Raw genomic sequence first — 27,906 nt, 5'->3', positions numbered from 1 at the left:
TGTGGATTGGCTTCTGTTTCATATCAGCGCTCAAAACGTGAGACAAAAGTGCAAAATAAACAGGAAAAAAGCACTTAAACAACAGGCTAAGAGGATTTTAGAGCAAATGTATTCATTTATTTAAAAAAATATGTAATGATCAGGATTTTTCCACGGAAACCCATAACTCCCTGAAAGCCCAAAAGTAAAAACATTCTTTAACAAAATCTAAGTTTTACTGTAAAAAAATGTAAACATTGAAATAAATTTAAATAGAAAAAGCAGAACAAACACAAGGTTTTAAGTGAATTCAACTGCAAGCTGCAGCTAAAGACATGCTGAATTAAAGAACACTAGAACCAAACAAAGAAATAAACAACCTGGGCTGCAGATTATTAGTAAATGGGAAAATATTTAAAATGGCCATTTCATTTATCCTTTCTTTGGCCAAGCAGATATTTCTGATAGGTCTGTGCAGAAACACCTTTTATTTTAGCATTTCTAAAGTAACGTTCAAGGTATTCTGCTGTAATATCATGTCACTATAGGCCTATATTTAAAAAAAATGGTAGAAAAAAATCTTAAATCTTTTAATGTTGAAGAAATACTGATGCGGCATTGACAGTGCAACCATAAAACACCCAGAAAGACAAAGGATTTGTGCTTCGTTCTTCATTAAAGAAACTAATCCTGTCAACATTTGATCTACAGAATTTTCTCAGATGACATTTTTTTAATAGATAAAATTTAATATCAGAGTACTTTGTTTTTACGGCACTATGAACCTTTCTGCTATTTTGCTGCTTATTATAAACAAAACAACAGCAAAATCATTTCAAATGTCAAATTTGACACGGTTACTACAAAATAAAAGAGGAACGTTTGCTCAACTGAGCCTCAAAGTAACTGTATGTAGGTAAGGCTTAGAGAGGTCTCGCAGGAGTTTTAAAGGATGTGGGCAGCTGAACGCTGTACGGGGGTCGCAGATCCGCGCGAGAGGAGCGAGACCACAGGAGTCTTTGAAAACAGGAGATCTCAGGGGGCTTCAGAGAGGCTCCTCACACATGGCAGAGCGGCGAGGCCTTTGTTGGTCTCAAATTTGAAGTCGTGAGCTGCAGCTTTGTAGTTTTACCCAATTTGAAAAGAGAAAAAAAAGCTTTTGAATCTTGGTGTGTTTTGTACAACTACTAGACTAGACTGGAGCAGTTTTGACTTTTATAAAACCTTTCATTGCATTTTCAGTTTGCTGCTCCAAGAATAGCTGTAAACTGTTTCTATAGATGAATCTTGACATTTGTAAAGAGCTGTCCTCGTTTGAACTCTTGCACCTGTCTGACCTAAAACTCCTCATGTGATGTTAGGATCTGCAATACATCCCAACCCCACATCGGCGCGCACAAAGCCGAAGAAGAGCAGCAAAAAGATGCCCCACATTTGAGATCCCTTCAAAGAGAAACGTCAAGGATTTTCATAAAGGGCTTTTGAAGTGGACTCAGGTTTGCCCCGTGTCTGCTCAGCTCATGTTCTCACAGGACTCTGTTCTTCACAGCAGCTGGACTATGACGGATGATCTAAGAGGCTTTGCTGCTCATCCAAGCGGCTTCTTGAGCTCTAACTGCGCCACCACCAGACAGACAAAGGAATTACATACCATTTTGAAAGAAGGGGAAACATTTGATCAGGAAGGTTTTCGTTTTGTGTCCACATGACTTCAGGATAGTTTCACAAAAAACTTAAAAAAAATACAAGATTTATTTGCTTTAGCCAACACCGAGAGTGTCCAATGAGCTGTCAAAGTTAAATTTACAAAAATTACAAACGTTTTATAAATTAATGATTGACATTCATCAACATTTCGGCAGAATCAGTTCTTGCCAATTCAACAACCCAGAATGGAGTCGTCCCAGAGCTTCTCCTCCTCTGTCCTTCTATCCGGTTTGTCTTTTGTTTTCTTCTTCTCTTTTCCGTATTTGAGTTTGGCTTGTTTGTCGTGTTCAGTAGTTTGTAAATGAGGATCTTTTTCTTCCTCCATGACACTGCTCTGCTGCTTTTTGTCTTTTGGTTTTTTATCACTAGAAATTCTTTGTTTTTTTCTTCTCCCCTCATCCTCTGATTCTACAGCCTGCTCTTTTCTCCTCCTCTTCCTCCTCCTCCTCTCTCCTCCTCTCCTCTGGCGCTTCAGCCTCCTCCCCTCTTTGTCTGACCCTTCATTTTTTCTTTTCATGTATCCGTTCTTCCTCGTTGATGTGCTCGTCCTCCTGTCTTTGAGCTCATGTTCACCACCATCGCTGTCACTTGTGTGAGAGCTATAGGAGGAAGATGAGGAGGAGGATGACATGCTGCATGAAGGGGAGCTTAAATGTCTTCTGTACTGCCCACTCTCTGTGGGACCAATGATGAACTGTGAAGGATCCGAGCACTGGAGAAGTGGAGGAGGACCGTTATATCCAGAATTATGGAGAGTACAGGAGGATCCTGGATAAACAGGATGCCACGTTCCAGACTGAGGGGGATGAGGAGGGTTAGGGATCGTTCCGGCCATTTCCCAGTTCTCCGACTCCTCCTGGGCTTCTTCCTCCTGGTCCCCCTTTGCTGCATCACCTTGAGCAAGGCCTTGACTGGTCTTAGGAGTGATTCCCCGGGCTTTCTGGACCTGAATGTAATCTGCAAGTTCATCTGCAAATGTGTTGTAGACTTTTGGTTGGGATTTAAATAGTTCGCTAATCTTCTTCTCCCTGGTTAAAAACAAAGAAACAAATTGCATTATGAATCGCTAAAGTAAAGAGAAAAATAAAACATAAACCATTTGAATCATTAAAGATCAAAACTAAGAGGAAGGAAAGGAAAACCAAATCAAAATAAAATGTTGAAGAATGTTCTTGGTTACTCATAAGAAAAACATTCCTTGAAGTTGCAGATGAAAAAGGTTTGTTGGTTCACTAACTGAATGCTGTTATTATTGTGACTTTTATAGCTGTACTAGAAAAGCTCCAACAGGAGAAATCAAAAGAATTATAAATAACTGTTAGACAAGCTTACTTTTATCTGTTAATGGAATCAAGTTTTACTCCTTTCTATCTTGGCTCCACTGGTTTTTTTAAAGGCTTACATACCAACTAAATGAGATGGAAAAAAAAAGACCTAAGATGGCCTTTACTGGAAATAAATCTGTTATTATATTGCAGTGATGTGGCAAAACTCCATTTTCAGCCTTGCTGTCTGGAGCGCAGATGCCACGCCCAGGTCTTACCTGGTCAGGTGTCTGTTTCCCTGCATGTGAGCCTGGTACATCTCCACAGAGTCGAACGGCACGCCACATATCTGACACATCAGGGAGTTGGCTGGAGGAGGACGAGGGTGAAAAGGTTAAAACTACAAAAGCAAAACACACAAGATTTTGACCTGTTTCCATTTTCCAGTTTAATCTCAAAATCTTCAAACTTTTACCTCCACCTTAAAAGGATTTGCCAGAAAGCTACACGTCCTCATTATAACCTACTACCCAGCTGGTCTGTGAAAGGGCGAAAGCATCATGGCTGACGGATGTTTTCCCTCAACGTTTGTTCATAGTTTCAGGACGATCAGCAAAACAAAATTAATTCCTTGTTTTATCTTAGTGACAAAGAAATCCTTTTACAATAATAGACAAATCTGATGCAGTATTTTACTATAAAATACTACTTATATTACTATAAAAAAAGTGAATTAGACAGATGTGTTTTGAGAGCAAACACAATATAAACTGAACATTAGTATGCTCAAATACACCAGCAGGTGATGCACAAAAACAAACGTGAATTCCACTCAATTAAAAATGTCTGTTGGTGTGTTTTGGTTTTGAACATCCCTCTGAAAATGACTTGTTTTGCATTTACAGGTACTCCTTTTTTGTCTGCTTTAAGGCAGACTTCATGTCTGCAGGAGAGTTTCTCTTTCTTCCGGTTCACTCTCAGTCTATCAGCTACGTTCCTGTCATTTGACTCTGTTTTAATTCTGCAATGGCCAGCTAAAGCAGTGCTTTGAACCCACCGAACACAGCTGGATTCATCAATTGTACACTGCAAAAACAGGCCCCCTAGAAATAAGTCAGAAATTCTTACAATTTGAAAGATTTTCTTTAAATAAGCCAAAAATAAATCTACCAATGTGGAAACATAAATGGTCTTACCAGGAATTCCTACTTTAAGAAAACAATTTCCAACCACAAGGGTTGTTTTGCTTTTGAAAAACGTTATTGATAAGATTTTTTTCCTTGCAAAACAGAAAATAAGACATTTTTTCTTGAAGCAAGGGTCTAATACGTCCTCAAGACTATGTTTTTGCAGTGTACCTCTCAGCTTGTGATCGTGTCGGTATTTTTTGCCTTATGATAAGTGGTCTAACATTGATCCGTGCAAGTATTTCTTCTGGAAACAAATGGGAATCTCAATGCAGATAAAACATTCCTAAAGAAGACAAGTTTCCAGAAAATATGGTCAAACATCTTCATTCCCTGTAGTGTACGACTGTCTGATCTTTTGTCATCAGAAGGTGCTTTAGTACCTTGTTGGCCATCGCCTCCCAGCTCTTTGAGAAGCTCCTGCCTTGCCACATTTCTCTGGTGTTTCCGTCCGTTGTAGTGCTGCAGGGCCATCTGAGGGTTGTTGAAGGACGCAGCACAAAGCGAGCAGTACCTGTCAGGGTCTTTCAGGCTGGAGTTTGTGCTGCCTGTGGCAGCTGTTGGGTCCAGGTGAAGCTCCGTGCCAACATCTGAGGCTGCTTTCTGCTCAATCTTACCCGCAGGATTTGGCGAAGGAAGCTCTTCAGATTTTTGGTCTGCAAGAAATGATGAAGTTAAGGCTAGTTTCTCTTTGCTAGTCAACATAATTGAAGAAACTGGTTCATGAAAGTAATAAAAACAGCAACTTGGATCTGTCAACACTTGCCTGGAGGGTGGAGAGTGTGTTTACGTAGAGTTTTTGCATGAGTTTTGCCTTCATAGTGGGACTTTGCCACCACATCCGAACTAAACACCATGTTACACAGCTCACAGAAACGGTTTTTATTAGTTTGCAATGTCCGCTGGTAAAAACAGGAGGAACAGAGATAAGCATGGCGGAAAATATACAGAAAATATCTTTTTTTTTGTTGCAAAAAAATTAAGAAAAGATCAAATCTAATGCATTCTTCCTTAATAGGGTCGTAAGTGTACTATACCTTTTACCTTCAGCCTTGATTTTCATTTAGTAAAAATGGTGCACTAAAGGTAAAAAGCATAATCTGGAACTCAGCACTTACCTTGACCTCTGCATTCTTCTCTCCTCTTAATGTTTTTAGGTACACTTTGACCTTCTGTGCATGCTTCTTTCCCTGCAGTCGGAGGAAATGTGAGCGTTACTTCAAAAAATTCATACGACATCTCTGCTACTGGAACCCTTAAAAAAACAAAGCTATGTCCCACCTCATAGTGGGACAGTCTGTGGGACTCGAACAGCAGCTTGGAGGAACAGACGTGACAGTAAGTGTCAGTGAGGAGACCCTGCAGCAGCTGCTCGTCGCTCTTTTCTCCTGCAGGAAAGGGAGGAGAAAAGGACAGGTTTGTAAGTGATGTGATACACAAAACACAACAAAGATTATAATGTCCTGACTACACTTAACGTCAGAGACTCAATAGCAATTTATCCTACTTTCCTTTTAAATTCTAAAAACTTGTTTACAAACACACTTAAATGTTTTAAATGTAAATTTGTTAAAACATTGCTTTGAACAAAATTGAAGTATTAGTGTACAATTCGTTTGTAGGAACACTGGTAAAAAAAAAAAGTGTATTTTATTTTTTTGCACTTACGGTTTTTAACTACAAGACTATCATAGAAGTATGTTATAATCATTTTTAAATGATGGTTCTACCACATTGGAAAACCTGTTATTTCGCCTTTATTCTGCTTCTTCAAGTGAGATGTATTTGTTTCTCATTAGGAACCATCTTGTCACTCAAAGTAACCCTTTCCCTTTTTGTGATTGTCCTCATGTCACTCTAGTCGCTTGATCAAAACACTAAATGCATTACAAAATATTACATTTGTTATTTTGAATAACAAATGTCAACAGAATAAATATCTCCATTACAGGACACATGATTGTATACCATTAAATGTTTAATATAGTTGAAATGTTCTCAGTAGATTTGAAATGCAATGGCTCACATTATTCGGAAAATAATGCGATTTCTTTGAACTTACAAGACCCTAAAGTGTCATTATAGATAATTGATTCTATATTTAAAATGAAAAACAGGTCAAATAGTTTTATTCATTGTTTTTTCAAACAGAAAAACAAAAGGATTACGTCATATTTAATATATTCAAAATTGTATTCGCTGATGCCAAATAGAAGACATTTTATGTAATGTTTATTGTGGTTTTGCTGATTACAAATTAAGATTTTTAAGTCTATGTTTCGACGTCAAATGTAATTATGGTGAATTATAACACCAACACAGCCTGAATTGTGCTTTTTTCTTTTTTGTTTATACATTTAAAATACTGTACTTAGATTACCACAGTGGCGTTTGGCTGTTTCAAATTAAATGAGTCATTTCAAAATAAAAGTTAGCTTAACTCGATGTCTTTTTTCTTCTTCTCCTCTTTCTTTTAACCTCATTAGTGATCAGACCCAATCAGGGATCAGCTAGTTCCTTTTATCCCCTCTGTAATTAAGTTTATCAATTAATTGTGGCTCGATTAGACTAAATTGCTTTAAGTGGGAACAGACTAACCCACTTCTCCTTTGTGGTCTCTGAGAAGCCGTGTGGCAAAGCCCGGATACCGGATTCCATCACGGTCGTCGTTAAGCTCGCGTCGCTAAATTCCATGAGCTTGGTTTCATTTCCTACTAGGACGATCAGGTGTCAAAATGTATGATGACCCTCCCTTAAAACGCCTGTGCGTGCAGAATTTACATAAATAGCTCAAAAATGATCATCTTGAAACCAGCCTCTCACAGCTGGTGATAGCCTTTTCAGCTAGCTAGGAGGCTAAAATAGCTCCCCAAATTAAAGAGTTGGCTAGCCGGTTAGCTCAGAAGCTAATAACACCGTTTCGCAGTAAGGCAGGCGACGACTGAAACTTCACACTTTAAACACAACTCACCTTCTACATGGACACTATCATGTTTTGTGTTTATTACTCTGTCAGTATCTGTGACAGAAGCCGCATTTGGGGAACTGACAGTGTTATTTGAAGTGTCTGACAGAGCAGGAGTACACTCGAAACTCGAGTCCATTATTTTCCTTCTCTGTGCAGCGCATGCGTAGTTTCAGTCGCGTACGTAATGGATATAGGAAATAAAAATCAGAATTTCTACTGGGGAATTGTATTTGATGAAATCTCTACACATTCTTCTAAGATTCTTTATAAAAATGTGTATTTCGTTATTTTTTACAGAAAATGGAGCTGAAATCAATAGTTGTTTATGAGGAAATTACAAGGAAAGGATACACCAATAGATTTATTTGAAAAGTAGAGTATTAAAAGCAGTGAAGCAGAGTATTTTTATCGGTATTCTTCTATATGTGCTTTAAATAGGCTAATACTGTTGCTTTATAAACACTGTATTATTATTATTAGTATTGAAAACTTTCAAATGAAACTTTTCATTATTATTATTATTATTAATGATGACAATAATAATAATAATGAAAAGTTTCATTTGAAAGTTTTCATAAAATGTATCTAGTTAAATATACACTAAGATATGAAATAAACACAGAGGATTTTTGTGTTTTTTGCCAATCAAGTAAGATGTATTTGATCAATTCTATGAAAACAAATAAATCTTGGTCTGATTTGTAAATTGAATGTAAATATTTGAATTAATATTGTTGATGTTATGTTATACCTTTAATTACATGGTTTGTCCAAAAATGAAAAAAATTGTCATTTAATTGTTTATCATTTCTGTTAAATTTCACATTCACAAATGCAATTGGTCCAATTCAAATCTGGGCTTTAAAGAATATTATAAAACAATAGAACAGATGTAAATTATGAAGGCTATAAGAATCTTTAAAGGAACTGCATTCTTTAATTTTTTTCTATTCTATTTTTAATAATATAATGTAAATCTCTGGAGAGTAAATGTTGATTGTTGATGTGCAGGTTGCACAGTATTGTAGTATTTCTTTTTTCTGGCCTGTAGTTCATAATAAAGTTTGTAAAAAAAATTAAACCAAAGATACTTGATCTTTACTTCAACAACAGCAACACCATTACTACTACTACTACTACTACTACTAATAATAATAATAAAGACAACAACAATAATAATAATAATAAGTGTTGTAACAATCAAATATGAGCATCTTATAAAACTGAAAAAGTTTATGAAATCTCATTCCAGTGACGAAAAGTTGGACTCACACAAATGGTAAACGTCTTCAGAATATTTTTGTAAAGTAAATCATAGATGACATGTACTTTCAAGACTCTTTGTGTCCCTTTAAAATAATTCATTTGGAGTAAATTATGTGAATTATTTATACTTATGTACGGCTCTAATTTTTTAGCTGTAATATTTATTTTTAATCTCACTCTGTTATTGAGAAAAACAATTTAAGAACTGTCCCAAACAGACAGCACTCACAATAAAGACTACTATCCAGAGATGTTTTCCTCCATGTTTTTAATCACCAAAGCAACTTAAACAATGAACTCAAGTGGAAAAACAGGACAGAAACATTGTGCTTAGATGATCCTAAAATGACAAAGTATAAAGTTATCCAAAATAGACACTTCTTTTGCAACAGAACAATATTGCAATGCTAAAAAACAACAAAAAAAGACGAAAGATCACAGGGTTGCTCCCAAACAAAAATACCAAGGAAGAGAGTCGCAGTGTAGAAAAGCAGCATGACAGGTGAAGGGTCACTTCCTTTTTTGGAGCTCTCTGGCCAAGGCATCCAGCTGTGGAAACAAATGTATCATGAAGTCATAACACTGAGAAATTATTTTCAAAGGGTAGCCTCTAAAATCATTTTTTGTGTCAAGTAAATGTGCCACACACTTTGCTGGGAGCCTAATTTAAACTTTTGTATTTCCAGACAAATGGGAACAGTTTCTTTTTTGTTTACTCACAACAATATTTCTAAGGAAACTCCTCCTCTGAGGTCTCATGTAGCTGCATTCCCCAGTCTCACAAAGCTTCATCTCTTCTGAAACCTGAAGATACAAAAGAAGAGCATGAAGTCCGTGCAATATGACAGAAAGGCTCAATTCTGCACTGAGAAGATATTCCTACAACCTCAAAGGAGTTTAGCTCCCTCTTCCCTCCGGGGTACCAACCATGGGACCAGTGCTGAGCCTGGGATAGCTGAGCCCCCACATACAAGAGCACCCCCAGCAGTAGAACCAGCCGAGACATTACCTAAAACCACAAATGAATCTGCTGTAAAATGTTTAAAATTTAACCTTTGACCAAGATAATATCTGTTAATTTATCGTAATTTATGTCAGCAACAAAAAAAAACACCTCACAAAGCACAAATGTATTATTTATACTAATACATTTAAACATTTCCTTCATTTATAAACTTAAATTCAATTTTTATATTTCACTGTGTCCCGCTACATGGGTAAAGACCTAAGCAGTGTTGCCAGGGTCATTTAAAAAGTATCAGATTTTAAATCAGAAAAACCTCACAAAGAACATTTTTTAGCCACAGGAGGTGTCTTACCTTAGTCTGAGTGGTTACAGTCTCAAACAACTCAGTGATGCAACTACAAAAATCTCAGAAACAGCAGAAGCTTTTCGTCAAGTCGATCAGGTGCTAAAGTGTTTTACTGTTTCTCACAGTTTCATGAGCATTTTTACAGTGGGCTTCCTCTAAAACGTTCTCCTCAGTATATATGCGCCACCCTGGGAGTCCCCCCTTCCTCACACACGTCTCATCCATAATTGATCCCCTGGGCTGGGTGCTCAAGGGGTCAATAATGAATGAAATAAATCATCCCAGGGGATGAGGGGTGCAAAAGATTGAACGGATTTCAATTACTGCCCTCAAACAGCAATGACATCCCAAATTTGACCCGTTTGATTTTCACCATCTATTTCTGCTGGAACAGTGACTCATTCCTAGTGTTACCCTGATAATGGATTCCACTACTTTCTCAATACTTTCTAATGTTTTGCATAATTTCTTTGCTTGTTTTTGCAAAGAAAATGTTTATTCCATTCATTGAAATATGTATGACAGTATATTATTGGATCTAAATATACTTAGAAAAAGAGCATAAAGAAGCATAAACTTACATCGTTCGCCCTCTATTCCTAATTTAACATTTCTAATCAGGTTATAAAAGCTGTAACAGACATTTTTCTATTTCATAACACATATTTTATTGTAACAGAAGCTCTGCTGTCTCACTCATTCTCAGCATACAAGATTTGAACTGGGATAGGCTCCAGAAGCCCCGTGGGCGCAAAAGATACAGAGGGTTAAGAAAATGGATGGAAGATGTGACACTTTTAAAAAATGTATTGAATTAACCTAAACTCATTAAGAAAGATACTCATGAAATGGATCAAAAGAGCAACAAACACATGAATTGATGTTAAAATAAATTGAAGTGTGGATGTAACCACTACTAGCAAGCTGTGCCCAGTTTATTTTTAAGCTTATTCTTTTACTTTACACAGTGCTGTCCCCTTGAAATGGTCTTTGCACACACTGTAGTAACCATTTACAACCATTGCAAATCAATAACTCAACAGAGCATCTTTACAACAACTACAGTAATGTAAAACTTTGTGTTTTAGAACACTAAAGACTAAAACTTGTAGGGAAATGTAGTGTTGTCTATGTACCCGTCGCTCTGTTCTTTAACAAGGTTACCGCTTTTTCCTGTTTGAAAACACAAATTATGAAAGGCTGTATTCTGCTCTTTATTTAATTGACCAATTCAGACTCAACTTTGTCAACAAACGTCCACAAAGGTGAGCATGAAAATGAGATAAGCTGTTATTCATCAGGGAAAACTCAGTGCTACAAATGCTTTCCCTCATTTAGTTTGAAACCACATTATTTCAGAAGCGCACATTTTTCTTTATGGGATTCAATGATTCAAGGATCTTTTATTGTCATTTCACCACAGGGATGAAACAAAATTTGTGACTCTGGTCGTTCACAGTACGAGTATGACAGGAAATAAAAGACGTATCAATGTGACACACAAACATAACTTGAACCGGTTACGATTCCTATGCAGTCCACAAAAAATATCCAAAATGGATTCTGTAGTCCTCTTGGTTTGTGGTAAAATAAACATAATTTTATTTTTAAGAAAAATGGGTCCAGGTTCTTCTCAGGTAATGATCCGATGCTCACTAGCCTTCTACCTGAGGGGAGCAGGGTGAACAGAAAGTGTGAGGGATGAGTGGGGTCTTTCAGGATGCAGGATGCCCGTTTCCTGCATCTAGCTTTGTAGATGTAAGTAGTGGTCTGCAGGCTGCAACCCACAGTCCTCTGTGCCAATCTGTGCAGCCCTGACTACCTAGCTCTGACTAGAGCTTTTTGCTCGGCACCACACAGTGATGCAGGAGGACAGGACACTCTCCACCTGCAGAAGGAGGTCAGGACGAAGTTCCCCATCCCAGCACACCTGAGCCTGATGTCCCTTCCTGATCTGGCAGGAAGTGTAGGTGCTCCAGGTGAGGTCATAGGAGATGTGCATGCCCAACTTGAAACCACTTCCACAGCGACCCCTCCGATATGCAGGTTGTCTGTCCCTCCTGAAGTCCACAATCTTCTCTTTGGCCTTCTTCATGTTGAAGCAGAGGTTGTTGTCTCTGCACCAGCCCTCCAAGCGTTCCACTTCCTGGCTGTAGTTTGACTCATCACTTATGGTGATGCGTCTGAACACATATTGTATTGCATTGAAATATTAAATAAAACATTTATTTTCAATCCATGAAATGTAAAAATTAATATATTAAAGTAGACAAAGGGATCAATGTTGTCACTCTACAATTATCTTCATTTAAACAAGCTACAGTTACTATAAAGGGAAACACATGGAGCGGCTAGATGGCTCAGCTTGGTTAAGTGCAGAAATGGCAAATAGGACATCAAGGTTCGTTTCCCAGGGGCGTGAAAAACTTGATCCGAGCTTTACCCTACTGCATTACTATGTAGGCTCAAGTCTGGATCTCAGGGTCCCCAGTTCTGATAAAATACAGAGTTTTGTCAGGAAGAGCATCTGGCGTAAAAATCTCTGCCAAACCACCTGTGTGAAAGCTGACAGGATGTGCTATAAAGGGGAGCATATGGTCTCTACTGAACAAAATTATACTATTACTTTAATTCACAAAGAATTGGAAATAAGTTTCTTTCTTGCCTTCAAACAGTTCAGGTTTCATGCTAAAAGAGACAAGTGGAAGGATAAAATCCTTTTCTTAGTTTTTTTTGGGGAAAATTACCACTTCTAATCCCAGCTGAGGCTTTGCTCCTCTTCAGTTTTGTCTGTAGACAACGCCATAAAAAAAGAAAAGAATTGGATTAAACCAGGATACTCATTTAACACCCACATGACAACAAGAAGTACTTGCTCTCACCCTTACACTTTTACACAAATAAAAAATTAAACTAAATAATCAAGTCTTGTCTTTTTAACAAAGTACTACAGCCCGGAAAATCATTTTCAAAGCATTCTATGCCATGTGCAGCAGTATTTCATTTTTCACTTCCTGCAACACTTATTTATAGCCTGCTCACTTGTGTCCAACAGCATTTCTTTGAAAATGTCACATTTTGTGAAAAGGACTCTTAGTTGTAGTGTATCTGAGAAGACTCTCATTCACGCCGGACGGTTCCACGGCAGAAAGTTTTTTAAAAGGGTTTAGTTCTTTCAGCTGAAGACTTTTCCCCTCATAACCAAGAGCAATTTAGTTAGTTGTAGTAAAATCCTTTACGAATGTTCTCACTGACTCTACACTTCATTAGTTTTCTCATTATGTGAAATTGCAGAGTTTGTAATTTAAGACAGTAAATTCAAACAATTGTTAAAATCTCAAGCACTTTATTAGGTTTATACAGTATCTTGCTTAGAAAGGCCATTTGGCATTATATAATTATATATAATTTTATCATATATATAATTATATATACATATATTCAAATGTTGAATAACAAAACACTAGAAAGAAACTTACGCAATTTGGGAAAAAAAATTGTTTAAGACAGTTTTATCAAATGAAAAATGGCCAAAACCAAACATCCAATAGGCTTCAAAATGGTCCCAATACACTTCAATATACAGCTTTTTTAAAATAAAGGGGGAGGAGAAATTAAAACAAACAAGGCAGCAGACATGAATGTAATATAAATAACCTTACAATATGTACAAAAAGGGGCCATTTACCAAAAAAAAAAAAAAAAATCCACAGTTAAAAGTAAAGAAAAAAATGAGTGAAAAGCTTTGAAAACGATTGGGTAGAGAATGTAAAGAAATAGGGTAGTAACAGAATGGCCATTAGACTTTTTGCAGTCTTTTTTAAATAAAGTTTGAGTTTGCATTTAAAATGCTGCTCTGGGAATAAGATTAAAAAAAAAAAATCAAGAATGGGAACAACAGGTGTATGGGTGGAAAGAAAATGCTGTTCTATTGGTGCTGGGATAAAAATATATACATTTTTGCTCAAAAATGTAGGAAACCCACAACTGATTAATTATTATGGACCCACATTCAACCGATATGACGTTACATAGCTCCAACACTAAAATGGGCCTCAATGCTATTCTGACCTGCACAAGTAGAGGGAATGTGGAAAAAAAAAGAATACTTGACCCAGTGCTGGTTAAGCTCTCCCACTTTTACCCAATAAAAAAGAAAAAAATCTATCCTGATCTGAAACAGAAAAATGTGGAAGTGCCAGCAAAACAGTAAACATGACGGATGGGAACGGATGATGGTGGAGTGAAATAAAAGATTGGGGGAATTCATTAAAAACCTTCCAGCGAGGCACTTTATTTTTGAATAAAGGGGGTTTCCTGTTAGCTGGCACAGCGTCTTATTTTGGCTGTCAAACGAGCAGTGAGACATTCTGATCACACAAAGCCAACAGGAACTCACATAAGTCCACACAAAACAAATAAAATATGACCTGGGAACCGCATTCCCTCCTCCTTTACAGGAATGTGAAGGTGGCAACGCAGACGGAGGAAGAGCATGATGGGACTTGACCACGAATGCGGGCACTTGTGATGATTGACGAATGAGAGATGAGACGTGACAATGTACTGGACACAAACCAACAGCCTGTAAAGGGCCCCTTACCTGGGATTTACAAAACCTGAAAAAGTTTAAATAAAGTTTCTATCTAATCTGTTATTTGGTTATTCATTTTAAGGGCTTTACTTTTTGTGCAAAATGAGCTGAAACGTACAATCTCTAAACTCAGCACACAATCAACAAAGCAAGCCTGATTGTGCTCATTCCTTTTTTTTTTTTAAAGGTGTTATTAGATTGTGCACATAAGTAAGGTTTTTTCTGAGTTTCGGCGTAAACGAAAACAATCGACATAGTATGAAATTTCCAACAGGAAGTCCTTTTTTTCTTTTTGGTCTGAGATGCTTAGCCATGGCATGAGCTGTAACTGCTCTCTCGGGGTGAAGCAGTTTGATTACCGAAAGTTAAACAACGTTAGCATCAGTCATTTCCTTTGTTGACTCAGCAGGAATTAGGGCTGACCTCACAGTTTACTGTCATCCATCTACCATTTCAAATCCCAGAGGCCTTGGCCTCCCCAGTGACCTCTGCTGGCCCGTCGTAGCACTGGCATCCTCACAGGAGAAGAGCAAGAAATGCCAAGCAATTGTGGAATAAGCTCTGTTATGAAAGTAACAATGCAACAGGTTTGGGGGAAAAACAGCACTTGAATTAAAAAAAGGAGAAAAAAAGTGTTCCTCTGCATTAACATTCACTGCTAGTAAATAAAAGGAATCTTTCTGTCTGAAGGAGTGACAAAATGCTTAACAGAACACAGTTTCCCAGCAAAATGAAAGCAAACCAACAGAGACGAAGTGCTTCATACAATCCAAAACAACACAGCTGTAAACATTGAACATGCTGGGTGTTTGCTAAATTCTATGACACAGTACAGAGTTGGGATTGTGGCTCCTAAACACAACTAATACTGTAAAAAGACTTAAAAAATGTTACAGAGGAAAAAAAGAATCTCAATCAGCATTGATGTGTGTTACATTTAACCAAAACCCCTCTCATAATCCAGTAAATAACCCATCTATGATTGGTGAAGCTTAGTTTGGAATTATCAGCGATGTGAGCTAAATGGGTGAAGGACTTTGGCACACGGTGGACTGAAGACTGTGTCGTCTTCTCTGCCAGCTTACACTCCAGTTTACACGTGAGTTCCAAAACAGCTAAATGGCTCCTGATTTTAGTGCATGTGAACCGCCAACCTCAAAAAAGGGTGTTGGGCCTCGAAACTTGTTTTTGTTTGAAAGAAATGGCTTTAAATGTGTGGTTTGAAGGGTTTGTGGAGTTAATGTAGAAACGTCTGCTACCACACAAACACAAGCTGCTACAGCAAGGCTCAGGCAGAGTCAAAAATAGTCTCTGTTCCTCAAAAAAAAAAAAAAAAACAATAACCCAAAGATCACCTCGACTCTAATGTTGCACATTAGCCACCAAACCTTCACAGGTGCAGCTCAAAAACACGGCCAAACTCAAAAGCTGCATCTAAAACCCAAGTTTTGAAAATGCAACACAGTAATTATATACACATATTGGGAGTGAAGTAAATAAGAGTGACGGGCTGTATTAACATAAGTACAAAATATTCACGAAGGCATTTCAGATATCGACCGTATCCTACAGTACTGCCTCCACAGGCGTTGACCTCTGATCCCTTTTCCTGTGGACAGTCCGTCTCGTCCACAGATCAAGCTGTGACCTGTCTTTCTAAAACCATCCACCAGTCAGTGACTATGCGGCTTTCTTCATGGCCACGTATGGATGAGTTCTGGTATGGGCTTATGCTTGCAATCATCCATCCATCCGCCGCAGGTCCTTACTTGAAGTTAGCGTAATCGGAAAACGCATCGATATACTCCTGGACCACTTTGTAGCAGAACTCGTACTGCTCCTGAGGAGACAATCCAAGTTTGTCGCGGTCACTGTACAAATAACAGCTTTCAGAAAAGGTTTGTTTTTTTTTTTAAAAAGAGCATAAAACAAATACATTTACATTAAATATCAGCAAAAATGGGTTATTTGATGCATTAGAATATTGCAGGAATAAACTGACTTTAATTGACTTAAAAATGTAGTAAATTCTGAGGAATCGAAATGATGTAGACATGAATGAAGAAAACCCAAATGCATCACTTGCTGGGCGTGTTCATGCAGGTTTAAAGAGGCCTTACCAGTGTCTGCACCATGTGGGGTCTCTGCAGTCTGAGGCTCTTTACGGTCTGGAAGACATCCAGGATGCCTTCGGCCTTCACCCTCTCCAGAACTGTACTCAGCGCACAGAAAGTGCCAGTACGGCCAGCGCCAGCACTGCAAACACACAGAGCGGAGGGCTCACTGTGATGCCGCCCCCATGTGTGCTGCTCTCCACAGTAGACTTCAGACAGACCTCTACGTCTGCTTTCTTTAGCCGGGGGGCCTTGTGGGCGGAGCATCAGGCATACGTAGTGTATTATGTTACCAACTGTTTTCAGGCTGACTGACTACATTTCTAATATTATGTTTAATTATACACAAAATACACACTTGTCACTGTATTTTAAAACAACTTCAATTTTGAAAAAGTTAAAAAAGGTTTTTAAACAAATTTAGATCATTTTTTGGCAGTTCCACTCATGAGATCACTATTTTTTCACTAATTTATGTCCCTTAAACATATCTTTGAATGTATAAATCAGTCCCCGACACAATAGTTAGTCATTAGATGTACAAAAAAACTGGAGCATCACTTCTATTCTCATGATCCTTGATGGTGATGGCATGAACAAAAGCTCTAGACCAGGGGTGTCAGAATAGAGGCCTCGACGGCCGGTGTCCAACATGTAATTAAACCGACCTGCCATTGAAGCTCCTTATTGGCTAAACACACCTGTTCCAGGTATTCAGCAGCAGACAAGGCAGAATTTCTGGGAAACTAACAGGAGGCCTGGCCTTGAGGTCTGGAGTATGACTCCTCTGCCCTAGACCATGCTGCTCCTTAAGAGCCACCACCCTGGCCTGTTTGCCGGCTCTACCTGGACTGCCTAAATCAGGAGTGTTCAGTCATTCAGGAATCGCTTGAGTCAGCTAATCAGCAGCCATCTGAGAACCAGAAAAATCAGGTAGGGTTGGCCAGCCCTGACGACTATTTTGTGTTCCTTCAATTACCAACTAACTAAGCTGGTTGATCTTGTAGACCAACCCTGGTTTGACTGCCCCTGGGTGTGTGCAATACAACTGATTCAACTCTGCAGACACCTAATAAAGAGTCTCCAAAATATGAATCAGGTGTGTCAGACAAAGAGCTGAATTAACCCTTTAACGCCAGAGTTTAGCTCCAGTCTTTACATTCTTTCGACTACCTCTTCCACCATTTGCGCAATTAACACACCTCCAGTGGATTCTGAAGCAGAGAAAAAAAGCAGCCTTGCACTGATATGCAACACTTTACAGTTGTGAAGTGCTTATGCAGTAAATCGGCTGATTCTATTGCAGAGAAAAGCGGGCTTTGCGCCATTAAGCAACAATTCACGTTGCGATGCGTTGCATATCTGTCCATAGCAGATATAAAAAGCTCCTTTTCTCAGCGTCTGAATCAGCTGATTTATGTTGATCGTTTAAATGGCCGAAGTTATTTGGGTGTAGCATTTCAGGTGTTAAAGGGTAAAACATGCAGGGCTGGAGGACTTAAGGAACACGGTGAGGAAAAACCGTTGGTACCATTCCAGCCTTGTACTGGCCTACATACTTCCCCCACATCCTGCTCCTTTAGATCTGCCACCCAGCTTTTTTCCAGCTAATCCTACCTGTCACCTTGATGATTCAAGGTTTGAAATGACGGAACAATACTGATCCGAGTAACTAGCAGCTTGCAGGACACAGATGTTTGGCGTCTTTTAAACAGACTACAAACGGTTATTAGGGTGGATCCTCATCTTAATTCAATACAAGTCTGAAAGACACCTGAGAGATAGAAATCTCACTTTTTGATAAGTGAGCAAACTTCCCTTATGAAAATGTAAAAAACTTTTTTAATATTTAAAAACCCCTTTAAAGATTTTTTTGCTCTATATTGCATTTCTCATTTTTAAGAGAAACATGTCAGAAAAGTGATTATAGTTTATAAAATCAGTACGGGATCAAACCTTTTTTCTCACTAAATGTTCATGTTAGGCTTAAGAGAGAACAGCCTTTGTGCCCACGACCTTCACCCAATATTGATTGATGTGTGCGAATGCTTGTTACTGGTAGAAATATGTGTGTGTTGTGTCTCAGATGGGATAAGCGTGCATGTTTCACCTGCAGTGCACAGTGATGGGATGGTTGCCAGATTGCTGCTGCTGCTTCTGCACTGCAGCAATTATGTTGATCATGCCTTTCCCATCTGCAGGGATCCCCACTTCTGGCCAACCGTGGAAATGGAACTGACGCACAGATCGAGCCTTGTTCTCCTGGACAGAGGGAATTTGTGGGTTTTCAGGAGTGTTTTAGTCACAGAGACTGATAATCACTTGCAGGAAAGCAAGCAAGCAAGGAGAGCCTGTGCTTGAGCTCAGTGGTGGTTCAGTGGTGACATCATGTTGCTTGAAACAGCCCATTGCTCCTCCTTACCCTGTTGTTGGTGACTAGGAGGTCCCGCACTGTGTAACTTTCATTCTCCTCCTCCCTTTTAAGCTCAATGGAGAGGTCTCCATACACCACCACTCCATCACCTGGCCAATACTGAGCACATTTCTCCTGTTGGACACACCAGGGGAACAGTCAGCTCTGATCAGTCAGATCTGTTATTGCTGACATGCGAAAGCACGAAAAAGCTACCAACTCAAGTTTAAAGACATTTTAAATGTCTAACTGTTTATGAAATGCATGAAGCTGAGGCATCAAAGTCATTACTGTGACATAAATTATAAATCACAAACAAAACGAGAAAAGAAAAATTATATGCACTTAGAAAATCAAAGTCAATTATTCAAATTCATGAATCAATTCTCTTTGCATTTGTTTCTTTACAAACAAAAGACAAAAATGCAAGTTTTGAATGTAAAATTTCCTAAATTTATGCAGGAAAAGTCTGCCTTTGCTCAGCTAGTTTTAAGGAAAACAATTCATAATCATAAGTATAGAAAAAGGTTCAAATTTAATCAACCTGAATGACAAATTTATTAGAATCAGGAACCCGTGCATCGAAATGCGATTAAAACAATTCCATATTTTTACACCAAGGTTTGCTGAAATTACTCCAATTTGATGACTTAAAATATTGATGAAAAACATTTAGAAATGTGGAATAAATCAAAAACATGAAATAAGCATCGACCTCACATATTCCTCCCATGTCTTAGATGGAAACACACACCTGTCCTCTCTCTTCAAGCTCAGTCAGCATGACTATGGAGCAGCTTCTCCATTCCCAGATCATCCTCCAAAAATCCTCCATGGTGTGCTGCAGAGGCCCCTGACTCGCTATGTACGCATCTTTCTGACGGTAACCCTGTAAAGCAGAGGTATAAGAGAACAGAAAATGGGTGAAAAAGGATAAATTCAGCAACAAACAATAATAGAGAGACAAAGAAAGCAGCTGATCAATGATTTCCATTCAAATAAATGGTTTGTTTTTTCCTACTAACATCGATAAAGGAGGCGTTGACATAGTCTGTGTTCTCCTCTCCTCTTTTGACTGGAATGATCACTCTGTTGAACTCATCTGTTAAAAGCATTTTACAAAGATTTTACTTCAATTGATTTTTGACATGTGACAGGGAAAAAGAGACGGAGTCTTCCTCACATGGAATGATCTGCAGGACCCTGTTCTTCTTCATGTTGACCGGCAGGTTGCCTGTTCTCATTTTGTCATTCTGAATCTTGATGGATGTTAGTTTCTGGAGATTTCAAGAAGTAGACACTCAAAACACAAACACAGATGATCCAAAAGTACTAAAATGTACATATACTATAGAGAAAATGCCCATCCAGACCTTGAATTCAGCCTCCAGACCACTGCAGCCTGCTCCAGGTGAGGGGGCATAGAGCTTAGCTAAGTGCGACTCCAGCGAAGTCACTTCCAGCTCTGTGTCTCCGTACAAGTAATGTTCTAACAAGGCTTGGAAGATGAACACATACTGCATCTGTGAGACAGAAAACACCAAACACCCTCAGGCACAAATAGTTGTGGACTAGTAGCCGCATGAGTTGCCGTCGCTGCACTCACATCAGTCTGGACCATCTGACAGCGCTGGGCTCTTATTCTTGTAACAAAACCAAACACGTCCACCTTCCTCTCCGCGTTCATCATGTCCAACATGGCGTCAATCACTATAAAGGTACCCGTCCTTCCCACGCCCGCACTGACAGACAGACACTTGTGAGATGTTTGTGTGGCAGACACACGCACAGGCAGCTAAAACCTAACAAACTTTTACCTGCAGTGAACAACGATGGCTCCAGCATAGTGAGGGTTGCAGTTCTTCACCTTCTTGAGGAACTTGAGCATGCCGATGGGAGTGAAGGGAACCCCAAAGTCAGGCCAGCTGGTGAAGTGGAACTGGGTCAGCAGCCTCTGAGGCTTCTTGCCGGAGACATCTCCCACCTGAGATGCAAATAATAAAAATATAATAATTTAAAAAGTGCTTGAATGGGACACTTTTTATGCTGCTTTCAAGCACTTTTAGAGGAGTTCCAAGTTAAATGTTTAAGATTTTCTATCACTTAAGAAATGAACACCTGCTCAAAGGAAAAATATTCCCATCACACACAAAAAGTCAAAGGAATTGTGTTGAAATAGAAGCAAAGAAAAATGAGTTCAAGTTGAGATCAACACTTTTGTTACAGCTTCAGAATTTAGTCCGAATATATAAACACAAATTGATCAGACCGTTGTTACAGAGATATTTCTTTATTATTTTAGGCATTTTAAAGCACTTTATCCAAAACATTTAAAAGCCTTAGTCACATGGACATACGGGTGCTGCAGGTTTTTGGGTTATCCGGGCCGATGGAGGTGTCGTAGACAAATCTTAAAGGGAGTGCAGGTGTTCCCTTGAGGCTTATTCAGCCGCCTCAAGGGATGTCATTAATATGGTCCCGTACTGGCCGGGAATGTCGTACGCACAGGGTGTGCAGGTGATATGCTAGTGCCCGTAGGATGCCCACAAAAACTACTCGGATTGCCTCATTTCCTAGTTTTAAACTGTCTGGCTGCATCTAAGGAGCCTGCAAGGAGCGCGCACTGCAATAACAGATAAAATGACAAATCATTGTGGCGTGCCTGAGTCTCACCTACTTCACAGTTACTTACCTTTACATGTTGTTTAAATGTTTGCTACAACCTTTTGTTCGCAGCATGCCCATAGAAGAATTGTGGATAAACCCTTTGGCTCTTTGGTCTTACAGAGCGGTCTACGACTTTGATACTTCCTGCAGGCCACCCGTGTCCCCCCCTTACAGGTTTCCCCATGTTTTGCCCACAGACAGCTCATATCCGGCCGTAAGGCCAGTTGTGACTAAGGCTTATACCCTGTTTTGCTAAACTGGACAATATTCGTAAAACCAAAATTGGAGCAAGCATGTCAACTATTAAAAGGTAACACGCCACGTTTTAGTCCAACAAAAACAACCACAGCTACTCTTATTATCCTCCAAAAACCCTCTGAAAGTGAGTGAAAACTAGGATCACCGTTAACATGTTTCAGGTACCTGTTGGATGCAGAACTTGCGGACTGTGTAGTCCACCAGAACCACTGTGTCCTCGACAGACACACGAATGTTTCCGTATGTCCAACAGCCCTGGTCCGGCCAGTACTGCGCACACTTGCACTAAAAAACCAGAGGGAGTTGAGATTGAAAAATCATCCGAAGGAGTGCATGTGTTGTTGTTGTTGTCGGTAATTTGTGATTTTAAAGAAGAGATTTAAAGCTGGGGTTTTAAATCCTAGTATTTCACTGTAAGAACGGCTGTATTCCTCCCTCTGCTTGTCCTACCTCTTTTCTCTCCTTCAGATTGGTCACCATGACAATGGTGGATGTGTTCTGCTCCCAGATCATTCTCCAGAAGTCATTTACCGTCTCCTCCTTTGGCCCTGAGACAGATCAAACAATCGAGAGGAGTAAAGGCCAAGTTCATAAACAAACAACACACACTGCTCCAGGAAACCCACTAATCTCACCTTGAGCTGCAATAAACTTATTCTTCTCTTGGTAACCCTGCAATAAGTAAAAGGAAATATCCAAGTGTCACTGGCACACAGTCCAATGTATGGCACATTTCTTTTTTCATTTAAAAATGAAGCAGATACAAACATTTATAAAGGAGGCGTTGATAAAGTCAGAATCAGGGACTCCTTCCAGAGATAAGAGATGAACTCTGGAATGATCATCTGAAAAGAAAAAAGAAGAAGGAGCAAAAAAAAACAAAAAAAAAACCAAACAATTAAAACAATAAAATAGACGAGGTAAGTGCATCCTACAGTGGAGCTAAGCTAACATATGGTGATGCCTGCGCTGCCGCTCTGTTCTATGAGCTATGATTTAAAGCTGACAGAAGTTATAACAAAAAAGTAAAAGCTAACAGCTCCATATGCCCACTCCAGTTATCACTTACATGGAAGGATGTTAACGTATCTGTTCTTTTCTTTATTCTCTTCTTTGGAAGCAGCATCGCATGTGGCCTGGATGGGACAGTTTGGCAGAGCCTAAACAACAACAAAACACACAATTCACATTACAGGGAAGGAAACAGATGCAAATCTGCCTTATGTACTCATATAACACCTTCCTTCCTCAGTTTCAATTCTTCTACTTTTATTTTAATTTTTTCATATTTTAAATGTCATTATTATTTTTGTACGCTTTAAAGCTTTTGCATCTCTGTAAAGTGTGTTGAACTGCATCCGTCTAAGGTGCCAAGTAAAATAAAAAAACCCTGCCTGCCTTTCCTTATACTGTACTGTCATTTCTGAATCAATAAAAAACACATTTGCAAAGAGCATCAGTGCAGGCAGCAAGAGGGGGATCTGTAGTTTTACTACATCCTTAAAGACCATGCTTATGCAGAAGCTTTGATAGTTACAGTCCCTGTTTTACTGATTCAATTCCTGGCGTAGTTCTTCAGAAATGCAGTGTGATCACTTCTGAATGATCAGTTTATGCTACAAAGCAGCAGCAGCAGCAGCAGAGTATTATCATTGCATGTACGCTTTAGTGTGCCGTACATTAAACTCCTCTCTGAAGAGCTTGTTGTCATCAGCCATGCGACGGTTCATTTCTTCCTCCAGTTTGTCTACTGGAATGGGTGGGTACTTCCTGTTTGTGCTGGGGGAACGAGCCAATAGAGGCACACTCTGGAATTCTGTACCAACAAGCAGAAGGGGAGGAGGGGTAGAGACACAGACAGCAGATGAAGGTAAGAAGTGGACATGAGTGGATATGACTTTATTGAGTTTCCCATGTGTTCCTGGAACGCCCAGCAGAGGGCGGTGTGAGACAACAGAACGAACTCAGGCTAACCAAGAGCATTTCCTCAGATTAGGTAACAGCAGCAAACAAAGAGTGGTGCTGTGAAATGGTATCAGCTGAGGAGGCAGAACAATCAGCTGAGAATTATGGGAAACAATAAACCTGAAACAACTTTGGGCAAGCTGTCTTATATTTGCCTAAAAACTGTCCATGTACATGTTGCACATCTGAGTGACTCACCTGTTTCATCTGATCTGCCATTGCTCAATCTAAAAGAATTCAAATGGCTTCCATCCTGTTTGTATTTCTTAAATCTGGGGGGGGAAACAATGGCGTAGTTATACATCTGGCATACCCATGCATGCACACATAAACACGTTCCGTTTGCTTTTGTTTTGCTCGCTGGCACGTCAGCCGTTGTCATGGTAGAAGCGACATCTTAACTCTTAAAGCCAGGATGCTGCATCGGAAGAGAATTAACCTGACCTGAGCATGTAGAGGATGATGATGATGAAGATGATGACTAGCAGGGAGGACAGGGCCACCATTACAGCGATGATGGGCATGTCACCAGACTCATCTGTGTGGGAGACAGAAGAACGGACACATGTAGAGAGAAAAGACCAGATAAAACAACGAGCACTATTGATTTTCAATCATATGTCCCTCAGTAACATCAAACAAAATATAGGCTTATAAAAGGTGAACTATAGAAGAGCTGATGTGCAAAATCCATATCAACTATGCATTCACTGTTTCTATGGTAACAGTCTCTCCCACACAAACAACAAATGATGTAATTAAATTATAAAAATAACTACTGGTCTGAAATGCTGTGAAACTTAACTATTAATAGCTGCTAATTTACAGCTAACATCCCTCAATGAAAGAACGATGCAGCTACTGTCAGAGCTGTCATGACATCGTTTCTAACGCGCCCAGATCAGGTGGTCCATTTAAAGAAATGCAAGCAGGTGTTTCTTTGCCCACATAAAAGTGCTCTGAAGGAAAATCCACAGAAATAGAAAAATTTACATTTAAATTTAGTCATGTTATGAATAGTTTAGGTCCATCAAAAACTGAAAAAAGCATTTATTCCTACAACAAAAACAGGCCCCCTTAGGCAGAAATAAGTCAAAAATTCCAAAAATGTGAAAACTTTTCTTCAAAAAAGCAACAAAAATATAATGAAGAAAATAATCTTACTAAGAATTCTTACTTTAAGAAAAATATTATGGTCAGACATGTTTATTTTATTGATATTGAAAAACTTTCTTGCGAAGAAAATTGGGCATTTTTTCTAGTATTTTAATCAGGTAAAGAACCATTAGCCGCGTACAACTGCATGTTAATATATTATTTAGTTAATAAAACAAAAACAAAAAAGAGTTTAACAATCTGCCTGTTAGAGTGAGCAAATAAATCACATTTTAACAGAAGTTCCAGCTCAGGAAGTTAATCTAAGATGACAGCAAACTCAGGGACGATGGTACAACACACTGAAATATTTAAAACATTTGCTGTGACTTTTTAATGAATAATTCAAGTCTGAGGTGTAAAATGTTTCTGTCAGAAACCCGTGAGTGGGTGGATCTGCTGCTGTGCTCTTGAAGAAAAAAAAAAAAAAAAAGCAAAAACTTGTTACAGTCAAACTGCTTTTTCTTCATGGGGCCAAAGAAGAATTTAAACAATGAAGCTGTACACATAACAGATGATATGAGATTAGCTTGAACAATTAAGCTACAACGGTTTACAAAACTTGATGTTGTTTGTGCACTGATGACTGTTCTGTAAGACACACAGGAATGAAACAAAGCAACACATTTTTCTGGAAAGCTGCATTGTGGCGGCCACAGCAGGCAAACAAAATCAGCTGCTCAGTGAACAAAAATTCAGGATCGTTCCTCACTTTACAAAAGTACGCTGCAAATAATGCAGCGTTTGACGCCGTTCCCTACATGCACTTTCCAGGGAAGGTATTTTGGAATGTTGCCCAGTCGTGTTGCGTTTTTACGCACCGACCCCTGGATTTGTCAGCGTTCTCTCTGGAACAATATGTACATTGAAACGAGCACAACATGCTGTGTGTCATGTGGAACTGACACAGCCTCCAAGGGTCCAATGCCCTTTAAAACTACTCGGAGTCCTGTGCTCAAGCCCACCGATGTCCATGGAGAAGATTAATAAAGTGCCCAAGCAATGTAAAGCCTTCCCTATGTATAGGTTCACTCCACAGTCAAGATGGGAGTGGAAGACGATGCTGATAAGATGATGTTGATCAAAAGCTCCAACGTTATACCACTAAGAAAAAGGTTTTCCTGCAGAAAAACTAAAAACTTGCATGTTACAGTAATTTATATTCACAGTCTGAATTCCCCTCAAATATCGTAAAATGTATGATTGAAGTAAAATGTGAGCAAAAGGAATTATATTTTATTTAAAAAGACAACAACAGGCTACAGAAAAATAATGGATCAAGTTTCACTTTTTGTTATCTTTCAGCAAAACAAACAGGTTCATTTCATTAATGTGGGATTCTATGTACACCCATTGACCATATATGAGAACTGGACTGATGTGATGAGGTGATGTCACCATAGAAAACAGCTCACTTCCAGCTCCAACAAAATTAAGTCAATTCAGTTGCCATTTTTTCGTGACACAGACGCTGCTATGTTAAAACCAGAAATCGTTGGTGATTGGTTATTCTGGACTGAGTAATAGCTGTTGATTTCTCGATAGAAGTCTATGGGATTTTGGCTTTGTGGACTCATGTTGGATTAACTAACCCTCCAACCCAGCTACCAATAGAACTGGTTTGTACACCCAAATGTAATGAGTTTGCTGTATTTTTCAATGACAAGGTTCAGGGCATTAAAAAAGCCATCAACTCCACAACACATATAACTATCCAACGGCCACCTACTCACTCTAAGCTGACTCACTTTGTACCTGTCACTGACCAAATTGTCCAAGAGACCATCACCCGTCTGAGCTCGTCTACATGCTGCCTTGATGTGTTACCCACTAGATTTCTAAAGTCTGTCTTGAACAGTGTGTTGCCATCAATTACTCAAATAGTTAACATGTCTCTTCAATCTGGAATATTTCCAGAGGCCTTAAAAACTGCAGTCATTAAACCCCTCCTGAAAAAGAGCGGTCTTGATCCCACTGTACTGAATAATTACAGACCTATCTCTAATCTGCCATTTTTAGGAAAAGTCCTTGAAAAAGTTGTCTACCAAAAGCTCACTGACTTTCTCTTATTAAACAATTCGTTTGATGTTTTCCAGTCAGGTTTTAGACCCCATCATAGCACAGAAACTGCTCTTATCAAGGTAACCAATGACATCCGCCTGAACACTGATGATGGAAAAGTCTCTGTCTTAATCCTGCTAGACCTGAGCGCTGCCTTTGATACTGTTGATCATGGGATCCTTTTGCACAGACTCCAAGACTGGGTTGGCATCTCTGGATCTGCCCTAAGTTGGCTTAAGTCTTATCTGGAAGACAGGAAATATTTTGTTGAAATTGGGAGTTGTGTCTCAGACTACATGGGCTTGAATTGTGGTGTGCCCCAGGGATCGATCCTGGGACCCCTTCTGTTCAACCTCTACATGCTGCCACTAGGGCAGTTAATACGCAGTAATAACATTTCTTATCACAACTATGCAGATGATACTCAGATCTATGTGTCACTGACAACAGGTGAATATGGGCCGGTGGATTCTCTCAACCACTGCCTCCAACAGATCAGCGCGTGGATGCAGAACAACTTTCTCCAGCTAAACTCAGACAAGACCGAAGTTATTGTTTTTGGCCCACAGAAACAAAGAGAAATTGTCAGCAGCTACCTTCATTCTCTGTCTCTTAAACCCTCAAATCAAGTCAGAAATCTAGGGGTAATCATGGACTCTGACCTGAACTTTAACAGCCATATCAAGTCAGTAACATCAGCGGCATTTTACCACCTGAAAAACATTGCCAAAATCAAAAACATAATCTCAAAGCGAGACCTGGAGATACTTATTCATGCATTTGTCTCCAGTAGGTTAGACTACTGTAACGGCCTGCTCACCGGCCTCTCCAAACGAGCTGTAAAACAGCTTCAGTACATCCAGAATGCTGCTGCTCGAGTCCTGACCAAAACCAGGAAGTATGATCACATTAGTCCTGTGCTCAGGTCTCTGCACTGACTCCCTGTACCTCAAAGAATAGACTTCAAAGCAGCTCTGCTTGTGTACAAGTCTCT

The 27,906-nt window shown here is 39.1% G+C and overlaps 3 protein-coding genes and 1 long non-coding RNA gene across 5 annotated transcripts in view; 1 reads left to right on the top strand and 3 right to left on the bottom strand.

Moving 5' to 3' along the window:
- Positions 1 to 1,652: 1,652 nt before the first annotated feature.
- zmat1 (zinc finger matrin-type 1) lies at positions 1,653 to 7,280 on the bottom strand. The gene is made up of 7 exons (XM_011475096.4): positions 7,110 to 7,280; positions 5,420 to 5,526; positions 5,257 to 5,328; positions 4,905 to 5,040; positions 4,522 to 4,794; positions 3,230 to 3,320; positions 1,653 to 2,714 (listed from the first exon to the last, which is right to left on the bottom strand). The coding sequence occupies exons 1-7, from the start codon at positions 7,240 to 7,242 to the stop codon at positions 1,859 to 1,861; spliced, it is 1,668 nt and encodes a 555-aa protein (XP_011473398.1). The 5' UTR covers positions 7,243 to 7,280; the 3' UTR covers positions 1,653 to 1,858.
- A 1,344-nt stretch (positions 7,281 to 8,624) lies between these two features.
- On the bottom strand, positions 8,625 to 9,817 carry gnrh2 (gonadotropin-releasing hormone 2). The gene is made up of 4 exons (NM_001104671.2): positions 9,692 to 9,817; positions 9,259 to 9,381; positions 9,093 to 9,176; positions 8,625 to 8,921 (listed from the first exon to the last, which is right to left on the bottom strand). Exons 2-4 carry the CDS (start codon positions 9,376 to 9,378, stop codon positions 8,883 to 8,885), a joined length of 243 nt encoding a protein of 80 aa, NP_001098141.2. The 5' UTR covers positions 9,379 to 9,381; positions 9,692 to 9,817; the 3' UTR covers positions 8,625 to 8,882.
- Positions 9,818 to 13,011: 3,194 nt separating this feature from the next.
- The window catches only part of ptpra (protein tyrosine phosphatase receptor type A), a 35,532-nt gene continuing 20,637 nt past the window's right edge, over positions 13,012 to 27,906 (bottom strand). Inside the window, exons 5-22 of one of the 2 annotated variants that reach the window (XM_023954648.2) lie at positions 24,141 to 24,234; positions 23,895 to 23,968; positions 23,411 to 23,547; positions 22,801 to 22,891; positions 22,500 to 22,576; positions 22,367 to 22,403; positions 22,182 to 22,279; positions 21,897 to 22,016; positions 20,624 to 20,790; positions 20,413 to 20,548; positions 20,180 to 20,329; positions 19,990 to 20,083; positions 19,832 to 19,908; positions 19,561 to 19,695; positions 18,816 to 18,941; positions 18,504 to 18,655; positions 16,400 to 16,535; positions 13,012 to 16,119 (exon numbers count right to left, since the gene is read on the bottom strand). In XM_023954648.2, coding sequence (XP_023810416.1) covers positions 16,045 to 16,119; positions 16,400 to 16,535; positions 18,504 to 18,655; positions 18,816 to 18,941; positions 19,561 to 19,695; positions 19,832 to 19,908; positions 19,990 to 20,083; positions 20,180 to 20,329; positions 20,413 to 20,548; positions 20,624 to 20,790; positions 21,897 to 22,016; positions 22,182 to 22,279; positions 22,367 to 22,403; positions 22,500 to 22,576; positions 22,801 to 22,891; positions 23,411 to 23,547; positions 23,895 to 23,968; positions 24,141 to 24,234 — 1,976 coding nt within the window. In that variant the 3' untranslated portion in view covers positions 13,012 to 16,044. 2 annotated transcript variants of the gene reach the window in all.
- LOC144992183 (uncharacterized) lies at positions 17,154 to 18,730 on the top strand. Its single transcript, XR_013656053.1, has 3 exons — positions 17,154 to 17,326; positions 17,401 to 17,492; positions 18,595 to 18,730. It is a non-coding gene; the product is annotated as an uncharacterized LOC144992183 (long non-coding RNA).

The sequence above is a fragment of the Oryzias latipes genome, chromosome 5 (assembly GCF_053564925.1).
Source record: "Oryzias latipes strain Hd-rR chromosome 5, Olatipes_Hd-rR_3.1".
NCBI classification, from domain to species: domain Eukaryota; kingdom Metazoa; phylum Chordata; class Actinopteri; order Beloniformes; family Adrianichthyidae; genus Oryzias; species Oryzias latipes.
Note: the sequence above shows the minus strand (reverse complement) of the source record. Positions and strands in the feature narration are given on the sequence as shown.

Coding starts and splice junctions, on each gene's coding strand:
- zmat1 (XM_011475096.4), bottom strand. CDS start 7,242: ATGGACTCGAGTTTCGAGTGTACTCCTGCTCTGTCAGACACTTCAAAT. Junction 5,527..7,109: donor TGATAGTGTCCATGTAGAAG/GTGAGTTGTGTT, acceptor CCTTTCCTGCAG/GAGAAAAGAGCGACGAGCAG. Junction 2,715..3,229: donor GGAAACAGACACCTGACCAG/GTAAGACCTGGG, acceptor GTTTTTAACCAG/GGAGAAGAAGATTAGCGAAC.
- gnrh2 (NM_001104671.2), bottom strand. CDS start 9,378: ATGTCTCGGCTGGTTCTACTGCTGGGGGTGCTCTTGTATGTGGGGGCT. Junction 9,177..9,258: donor GGGAGCTAAACTCCTTTGAG/GTTGTAGGAATA, acceptor TTGTATCTTCAG/GTTTCAGAAGAGATGAAGCT. Junction 8,922..9,092: donor GTTTCCTTAGAAATATTGTT/GTGAGTAAACAA, acceptor TTGTTTCCACAG/CTGGATGCCTTGGCCAGAGA.